This window comes from Argopecten irradians, chromosome 1, assembly GCF_041381155.1.
Source record: "Argopecten irradians isolate NY chromosome 1, Ai_NY, whole genome shotgun sequence".
In the NCBI taxonomy this organism is placed as follows: Eukaryota; Metazoa; Mollusca; class Bivalvia; order Pectinida; family Pectinidae; genus Argopecten; species Argopecten irradians.
The window spans coordinates 10,306,492-10,325,814 of record NC_091134.1 but is presented as its reverse complement, the minus strand read 5'-3'; the positions used below and the strand labels follow the sequence as shown (position 1 = coordinate 10,325,814).

At 34.4% G+C, this 19,323-nt stretch overlaps 1 protein-coding gene across 1 annotated transcript in view; it reads left to right on the top strand.

The window, feature by feature from the left end:
- The window catches only part of LOC138317219 (phospholipid scramblase 2-like), a 46,733-nt gene extending 34,202 nt beyond the window's left edge, over positions 1-12,531 (top strand). Inside the window, exons 7-9 of the mRNA XM_069258774.1 lie at positions 9,461-9,563; positions 10,104-10,162; positions 10,687-12,531. Coding sequence (XP_069114875.1) covers positions 9,461-9,563; positions 10,104-10,162; positions 10,687-10,728 — 204 coding nt within the window. The 3' untranslated portion in view covers positions 10,729-12,531. The remainder of the gene's footprint in view (positions 1-9,460; positions 9,564-10,103; positions 10,163-10,686) is intronic.
- Positions 12,532-19,323: the final 6,792 nt, after the last annotated feature.

Sequence of the window (19,323 nt, the reverse complement as noted above, 5' to 3'; positions counted from 1 at the left end):
ATTCCCCCAAAAATCCCGTAGTAATTCAGATAGGCATCTTTCAGTCACAATACCATTGAGCGAACAAAAAAGGTCTTATTTTTACAAGGTTTACGCAGGCAATGTGAATTTCTCCAAGATGTTGCAATTGAGATAGTGGGTTATAAATTAACACATTCAAATAATTACTTTCCACCATAATCCTTAAAATTGACATTTAATCGTAAGATCAACAATCAAGAAGTCTAGAGAGCCTGTATCGCTCACCTGGTTTGCTATGCAAAGCCCATCACTCCTGCACCAGGGGGTCAAAGCCAAGATTTACACACACTCTGTTCCAACGTCACCAACCGAACTATATGACGTGTAGCAATGTAAAGGAGGGAATACTGTTAACCCATATTTAGCCCTACCCACACTGTCCATGGAAAAGGGGGATGTTTGTTTTCAGAGCCAACAAATTGTGTAACTCATCCCCCAAAATATGTTTGAATGAATGATACAATACCTACCAGGTTACACTCTGATCATTTCATTTTACATTGTTTTTGTTTGTTCACTGTCATAGCAGTTTCATGAGAACCTAGATCATGTATATCGAGTATACATTGTATGCGGGTGAATGCATATTATTGTGTAATTTCTAAGATACACGTATCATTGCAAATATATCTGTTTCCTCTTAACAAAACAATTAATGAATTATACTTTTCAAAAAAGAAACACATACTGAATTTTGAGGCTGATAATAAATAAACAGAAATGAAAGAAAAACGATATTTTATATAGAAAAGGTAATTGAATGTCAAAACAATTTCTTAATTTCAAGTTCATTGCATATTTTGCAGTTCATGGTCGCTTAAAGTCAATATCGTGTATGCCCAGCATTAGCATCAATAACTGATTGACAGCGTTATCCTATCTATGACGTCAGATTACAGATGACTTGTTGTGAAATGTTTGCCCTCTCTGCCCGTAATACATTCCGGGCGGTGCAAGATGTCTTTGTCTGACGCGTCTGTCTAGTTCATCCCATGTTCAATGGGGTTCAACTATGACAAAATCTCATCTCCGCCGCTACTGTGGCCAAACTCGATGAACCCGAGTCTATTGCAGTCTGGTTTGGCGATGGCTTTGGATCTAAATTGCACGGCGAACATGACGTCTGGCTCGTATGTCAGCATCTCGCACACAGTTCCGAACTGTTTGGTCTGAGATCCTACGCATCCCATGAATGGATGATCGCGTAAATGTTGAACTGATGTAGCGATCCTGAGCTGCAGTTGTCAACATTGATTTGCATGACCTTGGAAGGTCACGGGTTGATCGATGCTGTCGATACCTTTCCAAAGGCGAGAGATGGTACTCTGGGACACGTTAAAGGTCGTGGCTACTGCTGTCTGCGATTTACCTGCTTTTAACCGACCGACGTAGCATAACTCATCCGTATAGTTTTATATCATAATCAAAATTGAAACTGATTTCAAAACCGAGAACTTCTGTCTTCTATAGGCTGTCTAAGTTTTATGTGAAATACACGTATAATCAATATATACATGCCGCCAAGCGAATCGGGAAAATCAAGCAAAACCAAATTCTGCCTAAATCAAGGACAGTCCCCGTAAATGACCTTTAATTAAAACCGGTTCGTTTTAAATGACATTTGGGTATTGTCCTAAAACTCACACATAACAATTGAAATGAAATAAAAAAAAATCATTATTAGAAAAATAATTGAAATATTTACTATGTGTTTCTTTTTTGAAGAGTATATATTATAATGATAATTGTGTTAACATACTCTGATCGTAGTTCCCCTTTTCTTAAAACTGTTGTTATGACATTTCGCCAAAAATTCGTATAATGGCCCCAATCCTGTCGTCTTTGAATTAATAAACCAAAAATAAATTTCTTCTTACACATTACTTAAACATAAATCTTTGAAGTTTTATATTTGACTCCTCTTACTTAAAGAGGTTAAAACAACATGTCGCAACTATTTGCAAAAGTAAAAGTTCAGAGATAAGAAAACTTCAGAGATAAGAAAACTAACATTATATGGGTACAGGATGTTCATTTCACAGAAGAAACTACAAATCATATAAAAATGAATGTGGTTATCAGTGCTTCTTTTTTATTTCTTTTAAACCTAATTTTACTTAAAACAATTTCTAATTCAAGATTTTTTTAAAGTTTGGTAAGAGATATGTAATTCTCTGTGGAGATTTCATCTTGCTTTTAGACACTTCAATGTAGTAAGGATTATGACAGACCTAAACTCTATGGCAAGAGAAAGGGTACTGGAAACCGTAAAAAAATAACATTAGTTGACAATGAAGATCATAATGATCTGAAATGTGGAGAAAAAAGATCCAGTTAAGCAGGCACGTATTTATGTTTTTATTTGTTTGTTCTTTTCATTTCAGAAACTCTTCTTTCTATTATAGTAACATGAAATTTCGAGGCCGGCTGCAGGTCAGACCATTTATTTTTAAGTAAAAATATCTAATACAACTTATAGATTTTAAAGCTAAATGGGGGTTTGGAATTAAACAATAGCCTGTTAAAAGATGCGAATTATATTAAACTAATGAAAAAGCTATGTATTATGCTTGATGAGGGAATTCAATTTGCTACAACTGATCCTGTCTTTCTTGAGACATTACTTGCACATACATGTAATTATACAAGGTGCAATGTAACTCAATGCATGGGTCAGTTATTTAAGGATAAACCCAAAGAAGCACGAGGTAAATTACATAAACGCTTCGCGTTTACGTAAAATTTACCGACTGCTCCATTTGGTTTATCATCTCATAAACAAAACAAAGTAAGAGGTTAATCCTTATATTTACAATATTTTCTTTAAACAATAAAAGCAACAACAACATCAGATACAATCATTTTCCATGTGTTATTCGCCGTCAAAATTATACTGCCGTCATGTTTATCCATGCACAACTGCCATTCATAAAAGGCGCGCTGTTGACTGACAGTTTCATCCACCCTTTCTTCTATATGACGTCACATAAAATAGTTCTGATATTTTAGTTATTTTATTCAGGTCAAAAAGCAATAACACATTAAAAAATAAATTTGTTTTATTGTATTTCTCCGATTATCTCGTACATGCGTTATTTGTAAACATTGACACGTGATTTTGTGGTATGTCAAAGAAGTCCGTTAATATTTGCATGTATCCATTCGCACCGAATCGGGTCACGGCACTCAAGATATTGGGGAATAAACATATCTGCTCCAACTTAGTTTATCGATAGAGAAACAGTGGCAATTGTATATGCCAAAATAACGCTCCTGCTACACCAACAACTCCCCACGGACTTTACAAGGTAACGTTTATTTCTCCTAAGGGCGACATTACATATATCACGTGTGTATAATAAACTCTAACTAAAGGAAGTAATAAAATACATATGCCAAATCAGCAGTATTATTTGGTCAGGAAAGTAAGTCGTTATTGACGATTGTGTTCAATGTTGATGGTAACGTTACAAAAAAAAAAAAAAAAAAAATTGTACGCTTTTTTAGAGAAAATCAGGATTACCGCTAATAAAACCATATTCACACAAACAAGCACTCACTCATGTACCTAATAAAACAAGATTAATAAACATACTTATCTGGTGACAAAAAATGTTCCGAATCTTGTGGACTTACTAAACTGAAATTTGCATGTTTTGCATATGGTGCCAAAATTTATAAACTGTTTTGCATATGGTGCCAAAATTTATAAACAACACAACAATTTACAACCCAACAGTAATAACTTAGGCTTGCTAAAGTTGACAAGCAGCATGGTAATATACGAATCAACCGTAATACCTAAAGTTAAGCCCGATGCATTTACTTATTTATGTTCAAGTATACATTCGAAGTGATACACTATATATAGGGATTGGATTTCGTTTTTATGTTAACCATGCTTGTATGGAGCAATTCCTCTAAGAATATATTCTATGGGGCGCGTTAGCGCCCCATATTGAATATATTCTTAGAGGAATTGCTCCATACAAGCATGGTTAACATAAAAACGAAATCCAATCCCTATATTTACACTCACACGACTTTTTATTTATATTTTATGCAATAAAATCGTCATTTGAAAGTGACGTAATTATTCAATAAAAGTCGGTCAAAAGTGGGAGGAGCTTACTCATTTGAACAGCGAATGGTGACGCTTCACGTAAGGTAGAATTATTCATCCGCGACGACAAAAAAGTTCAATATTTTAGTGTAAAATAAACATGACAAACAAAGTAAATTTCAGAGATAATTTTATTTAATCAGATCAGAACTTTAAATATATATTCAATTTTGCTAAAAGTTAATATATAGCGTAATAACAAAGAATTTGTACACGGCCACATGTGTGAACTCGGTGACCGTTATTGTGCAGCGAGGCGAAGCTGACGCACGCTTACACACTTTAGTTTGCCGAAGTTGGCAAAACACCGATTTTCAAGTAGCTCAATGTGTTTGAGATGTCGTCTGACTTGACGGTATTACATCCTTGGGAGCCATGTGATTATATAATCTACGCTTAGATCCATATCGCCATCGATAGATGAAACAAATTCACTTGTGTTCGATGGCTACAATGTATTTGTGGTGACGCGGAACTGTCAACACGTGGATTATTAGCGGTGCATGTTTTATAATACACATGATTAAATACTCAAAGAACAAAGACAAGAGGATATGTTTATAACTGACCTCTATCAGAGGGTCTCACACCCGTCCACCCCAAAGGCTCGATCGTAGGACGAACATAGGCACAGAGGTAATGTTTACATTTGACACCCATCATTTTTAACAAAAATGAAAGCACGTCGCCCCGGTCGGGATATTTTTCCGTTTCTTTATACAATTGTTAATTTAAAAATTGTTTGAATCATATATAAATATAAAACATGTATATATTGTTTACATTTTTCCAAAATTCTATGAAAAACAACAATATACACGTAATGTTGCGTCAAAATGTAAACAAAGCCATGTGTTTCTTTTTAAAAAAAGTAGTCCTTTTACGTTGCACAGAACATTTCCTTACGCAAGTTCAAAGTTCAATGTTACCATGCAGTTATGGTAAACAAAATCGGCTAGTATTAGCGTATAGTGACCAAGCCTAGCAAGTGTAAATATATAAGCATACAAAATACTACTAGTTTTTTCATGGCCCAAAACCTTACGGAAGATGATTTATGAATACTTTAGATGCTAGAAAACAATACTTCCTACGTTATCGACATGCAAGGTTTGTCACAGAATATCAATTTTCACCAATTCACAACGTTGAACGATTGACTATCGCCCTTATTTATATATATAAAAATATATAAATGCTGGAAAACAATTCTTCAATGTTATTGACATGCATGGTTCGTCACAGACTCTGGCCAGTACATATGCCTATTTTGGCAAACCTCGGATGTATCGAATACCCTATATTCCTCGAACTATGAACCGGTCCCCTGCAGTTCGAGTTAATGGGGTTTTACTATATGCAAAATCAATGTCCGAGTATAAATGAGATAGTATACACAGTATTTTGCTAATGTTTTGGAATTTCCATGGAAATTTTAGTGCATGATATTTAAAAAACAATATTCCTAGAATGCCTTAATTATATGATAGATTTTTGACTTGGAATTTTTATTGATAAGGTTTTGAATTTCTTTGTTTTTGGAATCAGAGTAATAAATTGGATTAAAGTATCTCCTTACACTTGGGAATTTAGATATTAAGTTCGATGTTAATAAACATGAGATTCCCTCACTGAATTTTGAAAAAAAACCCACTTAAAACAGCATTTTGGTCTGATAAAACAGATTGGTGGAAAGTGGTAAAAACTGTATTAGAGCTTTATCTGTAAGAAATTGTGATGTTTTGAACGAATACACACTTTGTATTCTCCCTTTCTCTATCTACTCCTACCTACATATTCAATGTAGCGCGTAAAGCGCTACATGTACATGTAGAATATATCTGTATCCCATTGCGTTCATACCACCTTTAACGCAATCAAAACACTGTTCAATCTCTATATTTACATAAATAAGGGTACTTTTACTTAAAATTTAAAACGGTGATGGTTGCTAAGTTGGGTAACTACGGTAGTCAGGATGACCGAAGATATAGTTCCGATTGTTGAATGTTATAGCTGCAATTTGATTTCAAATATAACAATGACACCTTTAAATTATTTTTAAATTATGTTTTTTTTTTCAATTTGATAATATATCAATAATGTCCATTTCGGATAAAAATTGAAATTAGAGAGGCGGGACAACTATCGGTATGTATCGTTGTTAGGGTAGTGATATGCGGTCCGAAGTGGAGCGAGCCGCCATATTTGATTTTCAACGGAGGAAAGTAACTGTGATATAACCTATTGATGGGATGACCATTGAGCTGCTGAATGTTTGTTATGTATGTGTCGGTCTACGAAAGCGAAATAGACTAAAATCTATATAGTCATGACTCTTATTTTGTTGTACGGAGGATAGGCAAGTGTTTGCATGGTGTGTGTAGGCCTATTTTGTTGTACGGAGGATAGGCAAGTGTTTGCATGGTGTGTGTAGGCCTATTTTGAATGCAAAGACGTTGGGGGGGGGGGGGGGGGTAAAGCTGATGATACTGTTTCGGATAGGGTATTAGGCCTACCTGTTATGTTTTGTAATTTTTCTGGAAACCTGTACATGACCTGTTAACCTATTGTTCCCTTAGACGACCCAAGAATTGTTCTCCGGCAATCAGATGTTCTGTATATTTATGTGAGATGAGTGACCTTACACACATACTGACGTAACTACTGTATGGAATTTCCCCGAACATTCCCGAGGAAAGCCCCACGGTTGTAGCCTTGACCAGCGATTCATTTGGTTGATTATTACCGTTACAATGCCTTAACACATCTTTTGTTTTGATGTCAAATACATATATTTAATTAGATCTAATAGAAACTCTTTATTGTTATTTTGAAATCCGTCAAGACTCAACTTATGACGCAAAATCTTATCGAAGCGTGAACAAGAAGTAGTCCGAACCTGCACTGCGTTTGTGTTCTTACGCCATTGCGATTACGCTAATATGAACGCATCTACCCTCTCACTGACTATATAGAGGCATATGTATATATATATATAATATGTATACCATCCATTTACTCAATACAGCCCTTTGAAATTTCTGATTGAAAAGTTTTTGTGTGTAGCCGCCATGTTAGTATTTGTGAAGTACAATTGTTTTCTCGGCGTTGATTGGTCACTTTATTTTCAAACGCCAATCAACGCCGAGATACACATGTGTCATAAGTAAATGCCATACGTAATAATACAAGAAATCTTTCGAGGAAATCGATTATAACTTTTTGTGAACGGACAAACGTACAGACGGGCATATGCACGAAAAAAAAATTAATTGCATTCTTTAAGAATTTATTTTTAAAGAAGAAGACACATACAGCATATAATACGTATAAATTCATGTTTTCTATTCAGACAGGCGAGACATAAATTCATATTGTTAATACTGCATAAAGACAATCAATTAACACAAGAGGAAGGTCCGAGCTACTGTTTTGTTTGAAAGTATCGTTTTATCAGCAAAATAACATTTTATAGCAGACATTGTATGCAAATATCAGATATTATTACAAACTTAGATATTAGTTCGTCTAAACAAACTATTCAATTGATATCTGATGCAAACTGAAAATGTGGAAAAAAATGGATTATTAAAAGGAAAAACGTATTTGGTCAAACTAAAAAAAAATAGAGACATCATCACCGTTAGGTAGGCGAACTCAAAAAAGACAAACATTAAAACGCAGGAGACAAACAATATGTTCAACAACGAAGATGTTTTAGTACGCACTTTTTACTTTTTTATATTAAGTACGTTAAAAAAGAATGAATCCTTGTTGTTTTTAATCTAGAAGTTTGGCACGAAATGATCCTGTCTATCGATGAGCCGTTAAACATAAACAAACACACAAATCAATCAATATTACAAGTTTGTTTCATAGAGATTAGGAGTTCACTCCCTTTAGATGTTTAATCTTTCTCCCTCGCATAATCATCGTTAATTTCATCTATTCTTTGTATAATTAGAAAAACAAACTGGTCTTGTTTATTATTTAGATTTGTGTCTGCATTCTTTTTGTTCTTTTGCAATGTAAAGGAGGGAATACTGTAAACCAATATTTAGCCCTACCTACACTGTCCCTGGAAAAAGGGGATGTTTGTTGTCAGAGCCAACAAATTCTTTGTTGTTTGATTAACGCATTTAATCCTTGCGAATGAAATATTTTATAAATAGCGTTTTTACCGTATTGTGGGCTGACCTTAAAAATGTGGTTTCATAAGGGAAAAAGTCATGATTTCCTCATGCAGACGTTGAATTATAATATATGCCTTAAGCTCTTCAACCATTTTAACACCAATACTAAATAACGTTTTCAACCTTTTATTGCTATTTTGTGTTTTATCTATGTAGTAATTGATACATATGTTTTGTTATTAATTTTAAAAATAAATGTATTGATATGTAGGTTACATGATTATAGGCGCAGCGGATTCAAAAAATAAAGGGAGAAAACTCTATTAAGACCCTTACCAATGACATATAAGTGCTTCTATTGTGCTAAAATGCTCTATATTGAACAACCGTTTCTTGCAAATTTTTTGAATGCATGTCAATTTCATTCTGTATTTTTTGTTACCATTTAATTTCACAATTTTGATCTATTTTCGTTTTTGTGATGATTTTTAAGAACATCTTTTATACCGCATCACCACAAAACATTAAATATAAAGAGAAATGGAATATTTTTTTCTGATAAAGTAGTTGACATACATGTGTATATCATATCTGTTAAAATATGTCATAGAATATATGGTTTAAGATTCTTATTACATGTATTGAACCCAACACAAATATCGTTCTATATTAAATTTATATATGTGTCAACCCACAAATGTCCCTTTACATTTTTTTCTCAAATTTTCTTCAAATACATATCCACAGATATAAACCCCCTACAAACATTTTATATCTACATAGAATAATCATGTATCAGCGGACTGAATTTCGCTTGCAGTGTCAAATGGCGTCAGAACAACATCCGACAATAGAAGCCATAATTCTACTAATCTAATGGTATTAGTTTATTAACATGAAGATAGTCAAATCAAACTGAGCTTTATATCAACATCACTTAACATGTCCCTTTACAAAACTGACATCAAATATAATGACGGACAAATGTCTCGAACTGTCAAAAATGTAAAATCCATAAAAAAGGGGTATAAATCGAATTAGTCTATCACTAGTAATAATTGCTATTTTAATGATATTCAATAAACGACATACATGGAGGTAAATACATGTATTTAAGTGCAAAGCTTCAAAATAGGATACTTTTAAATATGAAGTTTACAATAGTTTTTAATTATAACAGGTATGGTCTAAGGACTGGAAGGATGAAGTAGGGAAAATCAGCAAGAAATGGAGCGGGTTTACGAAGGAGCAGTATTCAGAGGTGGACAGCTTCGGCATTAACTGTAAATATTTGTGGTACTTTTCTTCTGCACCCTCGCTTAACTACTATAACAGTCAAACTTGTCTATATAAAATTACAAACGGAGAAATAACGAAACGCTCTTTATATTCTTCGTTATACACAGGTCAAAATATAATGTTTGGGACCCACAGATTTGTTATTAAACACATTATCGCTATACAGTGGTGTTCAGTAAGGCTGGTGAATTTACTACATAATAAACAACACATGTAGGTTCACTGCAAGTGTTATTAGTTATAATGATAAAACCTATTGTTTATACATATATTTGATTTTCTATCCATTTTTGTAAATATTGTATCCGTTTTGTTGTATACCGTGTAAAACATTATGATCTTGTTCCCTTTCAATCGATAAGCTATCAATTATCACACTGATGTTCTAAGCTCGAACTTTTGTGATTTTAAACATTGGCTATCGATAAAAAAATCTTTAGAATTCCTAAATTTCCGGTCCAGACAAATACAGATGATTGGTAAATAAGGAGAGCTTTATATATTGATATTTTTCCACTTTCTAGTTCCCCTGGATCTGGATGTCAAGATGAAGGCCGTCATGATGGGAGCAGTGTTTCTCATGGTATATATATTTCTTATCTCGAATACCTTACATATCTGGAAATATGTATTCAGATATCGATGGTAAATTCAATGTAAACTTGTAATCGGTAACTGAGAATTATTTTTTAAAATTAAAGTGATTTTACCCAGTAATCGCTAGTATACATGGTATCGTATTGACTGAATGTAAGTAGATCTATTTCGTGTACATTTAGTTGTAATATATAATCAATCCTGTTTATAGGAATTAAGTCAGGCAGTAATTTATACTTGTACCTTGATTAATTCAAACACTATTTTTAGCGTTTAGCTCTTCATTAAGATGATGAAATGGAAATATGTTACAATTTATTTCAGAATAATACATCAATTTCAAAATGGCAGACTATAACTAGGTTTATGTTGGTTGTCGTTTGGCTTAGTTAAACTTATTTAAACTTAGCGGTATTTCAAATTTATTGAGAAACATAACTTAAAATGCTATGGCCGGACGATGCATTATTTCAAAATTATATCTACAAAGGATTTAATTTGTATTTTCAGGATTTTATATTCTTTGAACAGAAGCAGAACTTACACCATTGAGGCAGCAGCGATCTTTATAAGTATAAGAATGATAAGGGAAAAGGCAGTGTGAAAGAACATTAAAAGTTGCACATATATCGGACACAAAGAAGTTATAATGGAAGTTAGACTAGTTTGTTTTACTGTGATATGCCAGAAAACACACCGTGGTAAACTATACGTAAAATGACCGAACTCGCTTCCTGTCCGCCATTGCATATTGTGGTCGGACGTCTTGTGTGGCGACCTCTGATCATTGCCTGAGGAGTAAAGCAACATTTGTCAGGAACTACTCAAATCGCTATTGAAATAATGCCAGGTGCATGCTCCTGTCTAAAAATAATTTCATCAACTCCTCAGTGGTTTTGCATTGCAGTTGTTTAACGAACGTGGCATTGGATACGGTTTACATGTAGTGCCTGTTTAAGCGTATTGCTATACGATTTTAAAATTCAACGGTATCAATGAAAATACTTATCAATGTCGTGATTTTTTTTCTAAATATTTCTTGTTATATGTTTCATTAGGAATGTCGAACAATGCATTTATGTCATATTTTGCTTCATGGTTATGTAACAAAATTAACCTCACTGAATTATCCCTTTAATTACAAAGATTAACGTTGGTCGACAATATCATTTTGTAAATGTTAAAGTACATTTGTGTATTTTTGATAACAAATAAGTTTTAAACAAGTGACTAAGGTGTACAAAGTGCTTGAAAACCTATAAAATATCAAACCCGATAATTTAGAAACGTTAGTACTAATCATATGTTTTTACGTTACATTATGTATATATGCATACTTATTTTGTCCGACTATTTACAAATAAAGGCTATTATATTGGAGAGACACTCAAGCATGTTTAATAGACGTCAAAAAACTCTCATTCTTTCGAGTGTGTTGTTCTGTTATCTTTCTTTTTTTCCTTTCAATTTAAATATCAAATTAATAATGAATTTGACAAAATATAAACAGAAGAAACTTTTAGAATGATCCAATGTATACAATTAAAACAGAAGGGTCAATTAGATCGAATTAGTAATAACTTTGATAAAATGCGGACTTTAATGCAAAAAAGAAAAAAAAAGAAAAATAAGTAAATAAAAAAAAAATAAAAAAAAAATCACCACAAAAACAAATACCTACTGAGACTGTTTCCTCAAATTGTTGTCACTAATGGATGGAACGAGTTACGTAAATATAATGGTAGCAGGCAAATTTTCAAATTCACAAAAACAACCACATCGACTTCATTATTTTCCTCTTATGTGGCAACATTGTGTTCTGTGGACATAAAATGAACTAGACCAAGTTTTAGGTGGACTCTCAAAATCCACCACATATAGCCCAGTTTGGTTTGTGACACAAAAACCTTTTTATAGATTTTCTGATAGTTTGACCCTATCAATGTTGGCTGACACGCGTTTTACAGCCCTCCGCAAAGCTGTTTATCTACTTTAAGGGCAGTAAGGGTAAATTGCTGCGGCTGAGAAAACTTTAATGAGCTAGCCGGTCTACCAACGCGTCATCCGTTTCACCATGCTCTGCTGTCTGCTGTAGATACTGTATATTTATAGAGAAAAACTACAGAGTCTTCTACTATTTTTTGTAAATATCTGCAGTGGAAAACAATGACAGGGATATCCCTGCTTTGGGCTTTGTTCTGGACATTATCCCATACCAGTTTGACCCTTTGATGAACACTGATAATTCTATTTCTACGGAGAAGGGGGTTAACATCGCCAGATGTTTCAGATACTGATCAAGAGAACCAAGAAGGTAATCCAGAGGATCGGTTGACAAACACAGTATGGTTTGTAATACACCTATTATTGTTTTAATTTATTGGCATTAAATATAGATGTGGATGCCATTATGGGTATTCATCAGATAATTTCTTTTTAATATGTGGATATAATCTGTAATATATCTTACATAATTTTTTTTTTTTACATCAAAATCATCCATTGAGAACAATTAATGACTCCTTTTATTACATTATAAATGCATTTGTATGCTACACCAATTTTACATACCTACATATACATTATGTAAAAACATACATGTATCTCAATAAAATGTCTTTTATTAATTAACATCAATGACAACAATGTGTGATATACTTTATTACTATGTCAATAAACAATTGAAGAATTCAGTAAATAAGGATTATATTCTTAACAACAGAGGAATGTATAATAATGACATTGGTTACTACTGTGAGACAAAGCTAATTACATGGTTCAATTACCAAAGTCAATTTTTCCATTTTATGTTTTGGATACATATTGAGTTATCTTTTTTTTTTTAATTTTCAACAGGTGCTCATGTGGTTTCTGTGATCCTATGGTTACGGAATTGGAATCTACGGTGTGCTGTCGTGAGATAAATGCTGTCAATTAATAATTAATCTCTGTAGAAGGTTTATATTGTTATTAATTTTACTTATTGCTATGCTTATTATTTACTGAATGTTAATTTTGTTGCAAAAATTTATATACATTTCATCTATCCACTTCTCTATATTATGTATTTACATGACTACATAGCCAGATACTATTACTGATATTATGCAATTATTTATCTAATAATGTGTACTGTAGCATTTGTATGAGTAATTAGTAGCAGACAATGGCGATGATAAATTTTCCTTAAATTGTTACAAGCAAATACACGTTTAAAACACGTACATTCCATGTATAATGTTTACTAACAAACAGAGCTAAGTAAATGTACAATAAATACCATGATCAGGTCATACATAACAGGTCAACTTTTCAAACATGAATTAAATTGACCCTGAAGTAATTTAATGCTTCCATATAAAACCCCATTCACACAAACGATGATTTTCTGTCAACTCAAACAGGACTTTTATGTAATGCAACCATGCATTTTGAATACTCTTCTTCTTTGGGAAGCGAAAAAACTTGTTTTATTTTAACTTGTTTTATTTCTGTGATTCTTATAGCAGCCATAAGCAGCACATTGCACCACACTGGATTCATAATGACAGTCTGTAATTATTTCATGTGACACAAAGATAACTGTAAGTTTAGGTGTTTAGCTCTATGCTCAGCAGCGGTGAGCCAGTCGGTGAACCAGTGACGCATGCTGGCCAACAGCCTCGTTATCGCAATAAATTTTTGCATATCGGTCAGCTGCCCAGATGGTCCCATGTCTAGCCTGGTATCTCGGTGTGTGTATTTGCCATCCCCATGAAGTGGGCTATTTCGGAGAACATAAAGGGGGCCCAATCCATAGACAACTTATCACTTTTTGTGTCACAAAGACCTGGTTAATCTAAATGTGATATATAACGGATATCCATTAAATAATAAATGTGTATTTTGTTTTGTTTTGTTTACTTGGCAATTAAAGTACTTGTGGCTGCTAAAAAGTCTACTGTACCGGCTAATTAGACCTTTACAATGTTAATTTTAAACAAGCAAATTAGACTCCTCAACACGGTCCGTTTATATATTGATTTCGCAAATTTGATAGACCGATCGTCCCGATCGCACAGCTGTGCGCACGATGTAAAAATTGTTTCACTGGGTAATCAATCCTCTGGCATATAGCTCATATATGAATTCCTTCAAATAAGTTAGTATTGTGGAAAGCACGATATCTATTAAATTGAATTTGTTATCATTCGATAATCCATATCATGAACATAGACGCTGTATAAACTAATTCCAGGCAATTCCAGTTTAGTTTGCTGTCTTCTGATTTATGAGTTATTCAAAACCGTCAAAGAGTACATTCGAATTTCCTCTCTAGTTCCAATTGCAATTGAGTCATGACCGTACCTGTCAATCGAAACAATCCCTTGTTTAGATTTCAAACCAGATCTGCTTTTTAAAGGATCTTCTGTGTTCCACATAATGACTCCATGAATCTGATACACGACAAACACTACGTTATCTATAATGCACATGTCGATAGGATCTTCAGTAAGCGTGATCCTGTCTAGAACAGTTATCGAAGTAGGCTTAAGCTGTTCGTTGAAGGCACGGACTACGGTTTTATCTTCGGGTTTTGAAGACTGATTAATACACAATACTACTAGACTTAACGACGAACTCTCAACGATCTTTACGGGGTGCAAAGGCTTGGCCGAAAGGAAGAAAGATGATTCTCTTTGATAGGTGTGCATAAGTTCACCTTTCATGGTATACATCTTAATATCATCTTTTGTTCCAACTATTAACGTTTCCTTTCTGGTAACACATATCGCTGTTGGTAACTGCTTAACAAAGAAGCGTAAGACGATAGTATGAGGAAGCATGGCTTCTCTGATGCTGTGGTCCTCACCAGAAATCCAAGCTCTACCTGTAACAGGGCAGACACACAAGTCGGTGATGGTAACGAGACAATCCAGACTGTGAAGTACCCATCCTGATTCAGAGAGTCGTCGTATCGATCTCTTGTCTTCGCTCCTGATCCAAAACGATCCGTTTGGACTAGCGCGCAATCCATGTGGTACAGATTCGCATGCAGCTTTCGATTTTAACTTCAAATGAATTCCCCCTTTCTTTATTTTATGCTGAAGTTGTGGCGTTTCTTTGACTGTTGTAGGCATCGCTCGCTCAAGCATATCATCAACACCCTTGATGGATAGATGACCACAAAGAAGTTTGATTTGGTCATTTCCATCAGTGCACGTTTTCAATGCCAATGACGAAAGCTTGGGAGAAACAGGAAGAGCTGGAAGTGAGGTATCGGACCTCATCTTTAATACCTCAATATCAGATCCCTGAGTACACGTACTTTTACATTTTGATAGGTAGCTATCGACATTAGTCTTTTGTGACTGTATCTGAGATCTATATCTCAGTAGAATATCCACATTATGTTTCCTTGTGGCGAGACAACGGGCGACTTTCCCTTCTGTAATTTCATCAATCAACCTGTTATTTTCATTTTCATTGATGTTTATAGCTGCCAACACAGACTTTGTTTCCTGCTCATTTTGAAATATTTTGCGGGTAATCTGTTCCTCTTCGTCATCGATGTGTCCACATACATCTTCAAGAAATTCTATATGTTTAAGAAGTGTACCTTTTCTCTCGATTACACGAGTGGCCAATAGATCCAGGTAATGTCCCTTGTGAATGGTAGTGACACATTCAGTACACGCAAGAGGCTGCTGTGTCGATGAACAGTCTTCGCAAACGTAGGTGAGCGATTTTCCGGTATGATACGGACATCCCAGAAATTGACTACCTGGGTCGGCGGATACAGAAGCAGTAGCCATTATGTAACTGCACTTTTACTACACAGGTTAACCACACGCAAAAACTAATATAGAAAAACATTACAGAACTGACAGTCATGATATGTTATACAAAATGTCTATGTCGAGCACGATAACATTTGATTGACCTAATCTAGAGTGCACTTTAACCTGATAGATAATAGGTACCCTATGTTGACGTAGATATCTATCAAGCGGTCATACATCCTACTATTCATAGTAAATATGATCAAGGTGACTCAGAGGCGAAGATAAATTTAGAAAATCCTTACAGACAAAAAGTAGTACAAGAAATGACAAATAAAAGCCGATACATCCTTAAGCGCTGTTGCCGTGTCTAGACGGCTGTTCTGAAACTGTTTATCACGTCATTACTTATGACGTCACATTACAAGAAACTATCATTACATTTGGAGAACAAATCAAATATACGACAAATAAAAAAAAAAAAAAATCAATATTGCGTATGTCAAATTGCATATGTAGAGACAATTAAGAATGAACACTACACGTATTTGATGATGTGAACATTTTACATGTATGGATTGAACCGAAGGAGTATTATTCAAAGTGGGTTTAAAAAGTCTGATTTAAAATTCTTTCACCTGAAGTTTGATTAAATCAGCACTATTCGTTTGATAAATGGCGGGATTTCTATAATTTTTATACAATTTTGTAATTCGTCTATATGTTTATTAACAAACAAATCTCAAATGATCAGCACGTATTGTGGCATTATTAAAAATGCTATAAACCAAAATTCTGAGTACATCGAGGTCTTAGATCCAGTAAACCTGAAATCCAGACCAATCGTCGGTGGCCCTAGCAGTATCACTCGGCGGCGTAGTCATTTTTGGATACAATATTAATTCAGTTAAAAGCTAGATCAACATCTTCAGAGGAGGGTCAAACCTAAATCAAAACTTACAATGCCATTGGTTTCAATGTGAAATGATTCCTGACACAGAGTGTCTATGAAAATAAAATGTATTAAGATGAATTGTTGCACGGAGTAATGAATATCTATAGCTACATGCTGGTCTCGTATCCTATAATTTATAAATACGAACATACTGTAGTCATTCTTAACATACACGTAACACGCCGCATCCACAGGTGACCATCCTTGAATAACATAAGATGTCTTAAGGATGTTCATCTATCAATCGGCCAACCAACCATCTGTAATATATTAAGGTATCTGAGTATCTTATTTCGTTTTCAATACGGAAAAGTCATGTTAATCGATAGCTAATGAAAGTCTTTAAGGCCATTTTATCTAGAGAAAGCTTACAGATATATTTCCCGAAACCGAAAATGTTAGTAATTATTAAACAAAAGAGCACGGCATGGTACGAGTTTGCATTGAAAGGGTTAGATAAGATAAAATGTGTCAAACGTGATTTGTTTGTGTTTAAGATGATACTATTGAGGTATTGTTTGTTCATGGCTTATTCGCTAGTAGAACAAAATGGCTTATGTATAATTGTGATAATTGTAGTATTGATAAAGAGTATTTAGTAGCTTGCTCAAACACTTTTACAGTCGTAATCGTTCCAGACTCCACACCGACACGTAATCATGCTGCCTTTACGTTTTGCCTGTCTGTCCGTGTTAGGACAAATTTATTGCCTGAATGTCGCTGGGGAAAACAGAGGTACATAAACTAAGCATATGTTTATGATCTAAATATCATATAATATTTTGTTTCTGATCGTTTAACTGTTGCGGAGGTAACAATTTGATGCCTCTTTGTGCATCGGTCAAAAGTCTGAGGAAAATTATTTTTTATTCGTCGTTCTACCTGACTACTAAGTAACATTTGATACGAGTACTGTAAAATTGCTGATACTATTACTGAGTACCACCATACATGTTGCTATGATGTATAGAGTCGTGGAGTAAAATCAATCTTGAAGAGACAAAAATCAAATATACTGATTATAAAATTACAAAACAGTTTGTAAGTATTCATTTTGCTTTTAAACTCTTATATAACCAAATATATTATTTTGATTATGAGTAACCTGATTTGTAGTCATTCCGCAGTTCCTACCCTGAAGTTCATTGGGTCATGTTACTCGTCCAGACGAGACCTCCGGTCTGTGTGCCAGAAGAGTTCACCCAAACATTTTGTATACACACAACAATATGGGAGACGGACCTAAACTCTACGCCATTAGTTCTCTTACTGGCGAGCCAAAGGTGAGCTCAGCATTAGGTATACTTCTAATCAGCTCTGATGACATCTTAACTTTACAGTTAGATTATATTTGACGTTTTCTTTTCCAAACTATCTTGTAGAAAAGACAAATAGATGCTTATTTACAATTTACAAAATAAAACAAAAATCAAGGGAAAAAACCGAAAACGAAACGCTCTGTGATATTAAATAGTAGATATGGTCGATATTTTCTTTATCGAACATGTTGTGATGCTAACAAAGGCATTGAACATTCCTTTTATCTCACAGAAAGTTATCCACCTGTATGGTGCTCATAACCATGACTGGGATGATATAGCGTGTAGGCCGTGTGACGTCCTTGGTGGACACTGTATCTATGTTGGTAGGACTTTAATTACCCAACAACCCGGTTAAATATGATACTGCTGCCTTACCACCGCGTCCTATAATAGCCATTTCAGGATGAGCCAGGTTGTACAAGCGGAACTTCGATCAGTACCTGGTTTCGTGGTTATGTGTCCGAACACCTTAACGACTTGTCCACCATGCGTTCCAAATATGAATAAAAATACCAAACTATATGTTTGAAAATGAATAACTTATCATTCTTTTACACATTAAATCCATTTTTAATTCCAGGCGATATTGGAGATCACTCTGGTGCCCGGAATATTATTTACAAAATTCGGGAACCAGCTGTGATGGATTTTCTAAATGGAGACATTACTGTCAATGTAGAGCATCAACTTCGTTTCATGTAAATACCATTGCTGAACGTCACTTTCTTCATTGTTTTAATTGATTTCATATAATATCGTGTTACTGAACCAACGATACTTTGCATTTTTATGTCATCTGACCCGAAGGGTCCGAAATCCTAGATGGCCGCCACAGCCGCCATCTTGAAAACACATTTTGAACTTCTTCTCAAGTTAAACCGGTGCGATTTGGCTGAAACTTGCATGAAATGATCCTGACATGATCCCGACAGAGTGTTTTCATTTTTCGGGTCGATCCGAAATCTAAGATGGCCGCCACAGCCGCCATCTTGAAAACACACTTTGATTTTCTTCTCAAGTTCTACTGGTGCGATTTGGCTGAAACTTGCATAAAATGATCCTGACATGATCCCGACAAAGTGTTCTTATTTTTCGGTTCCATCCGAAA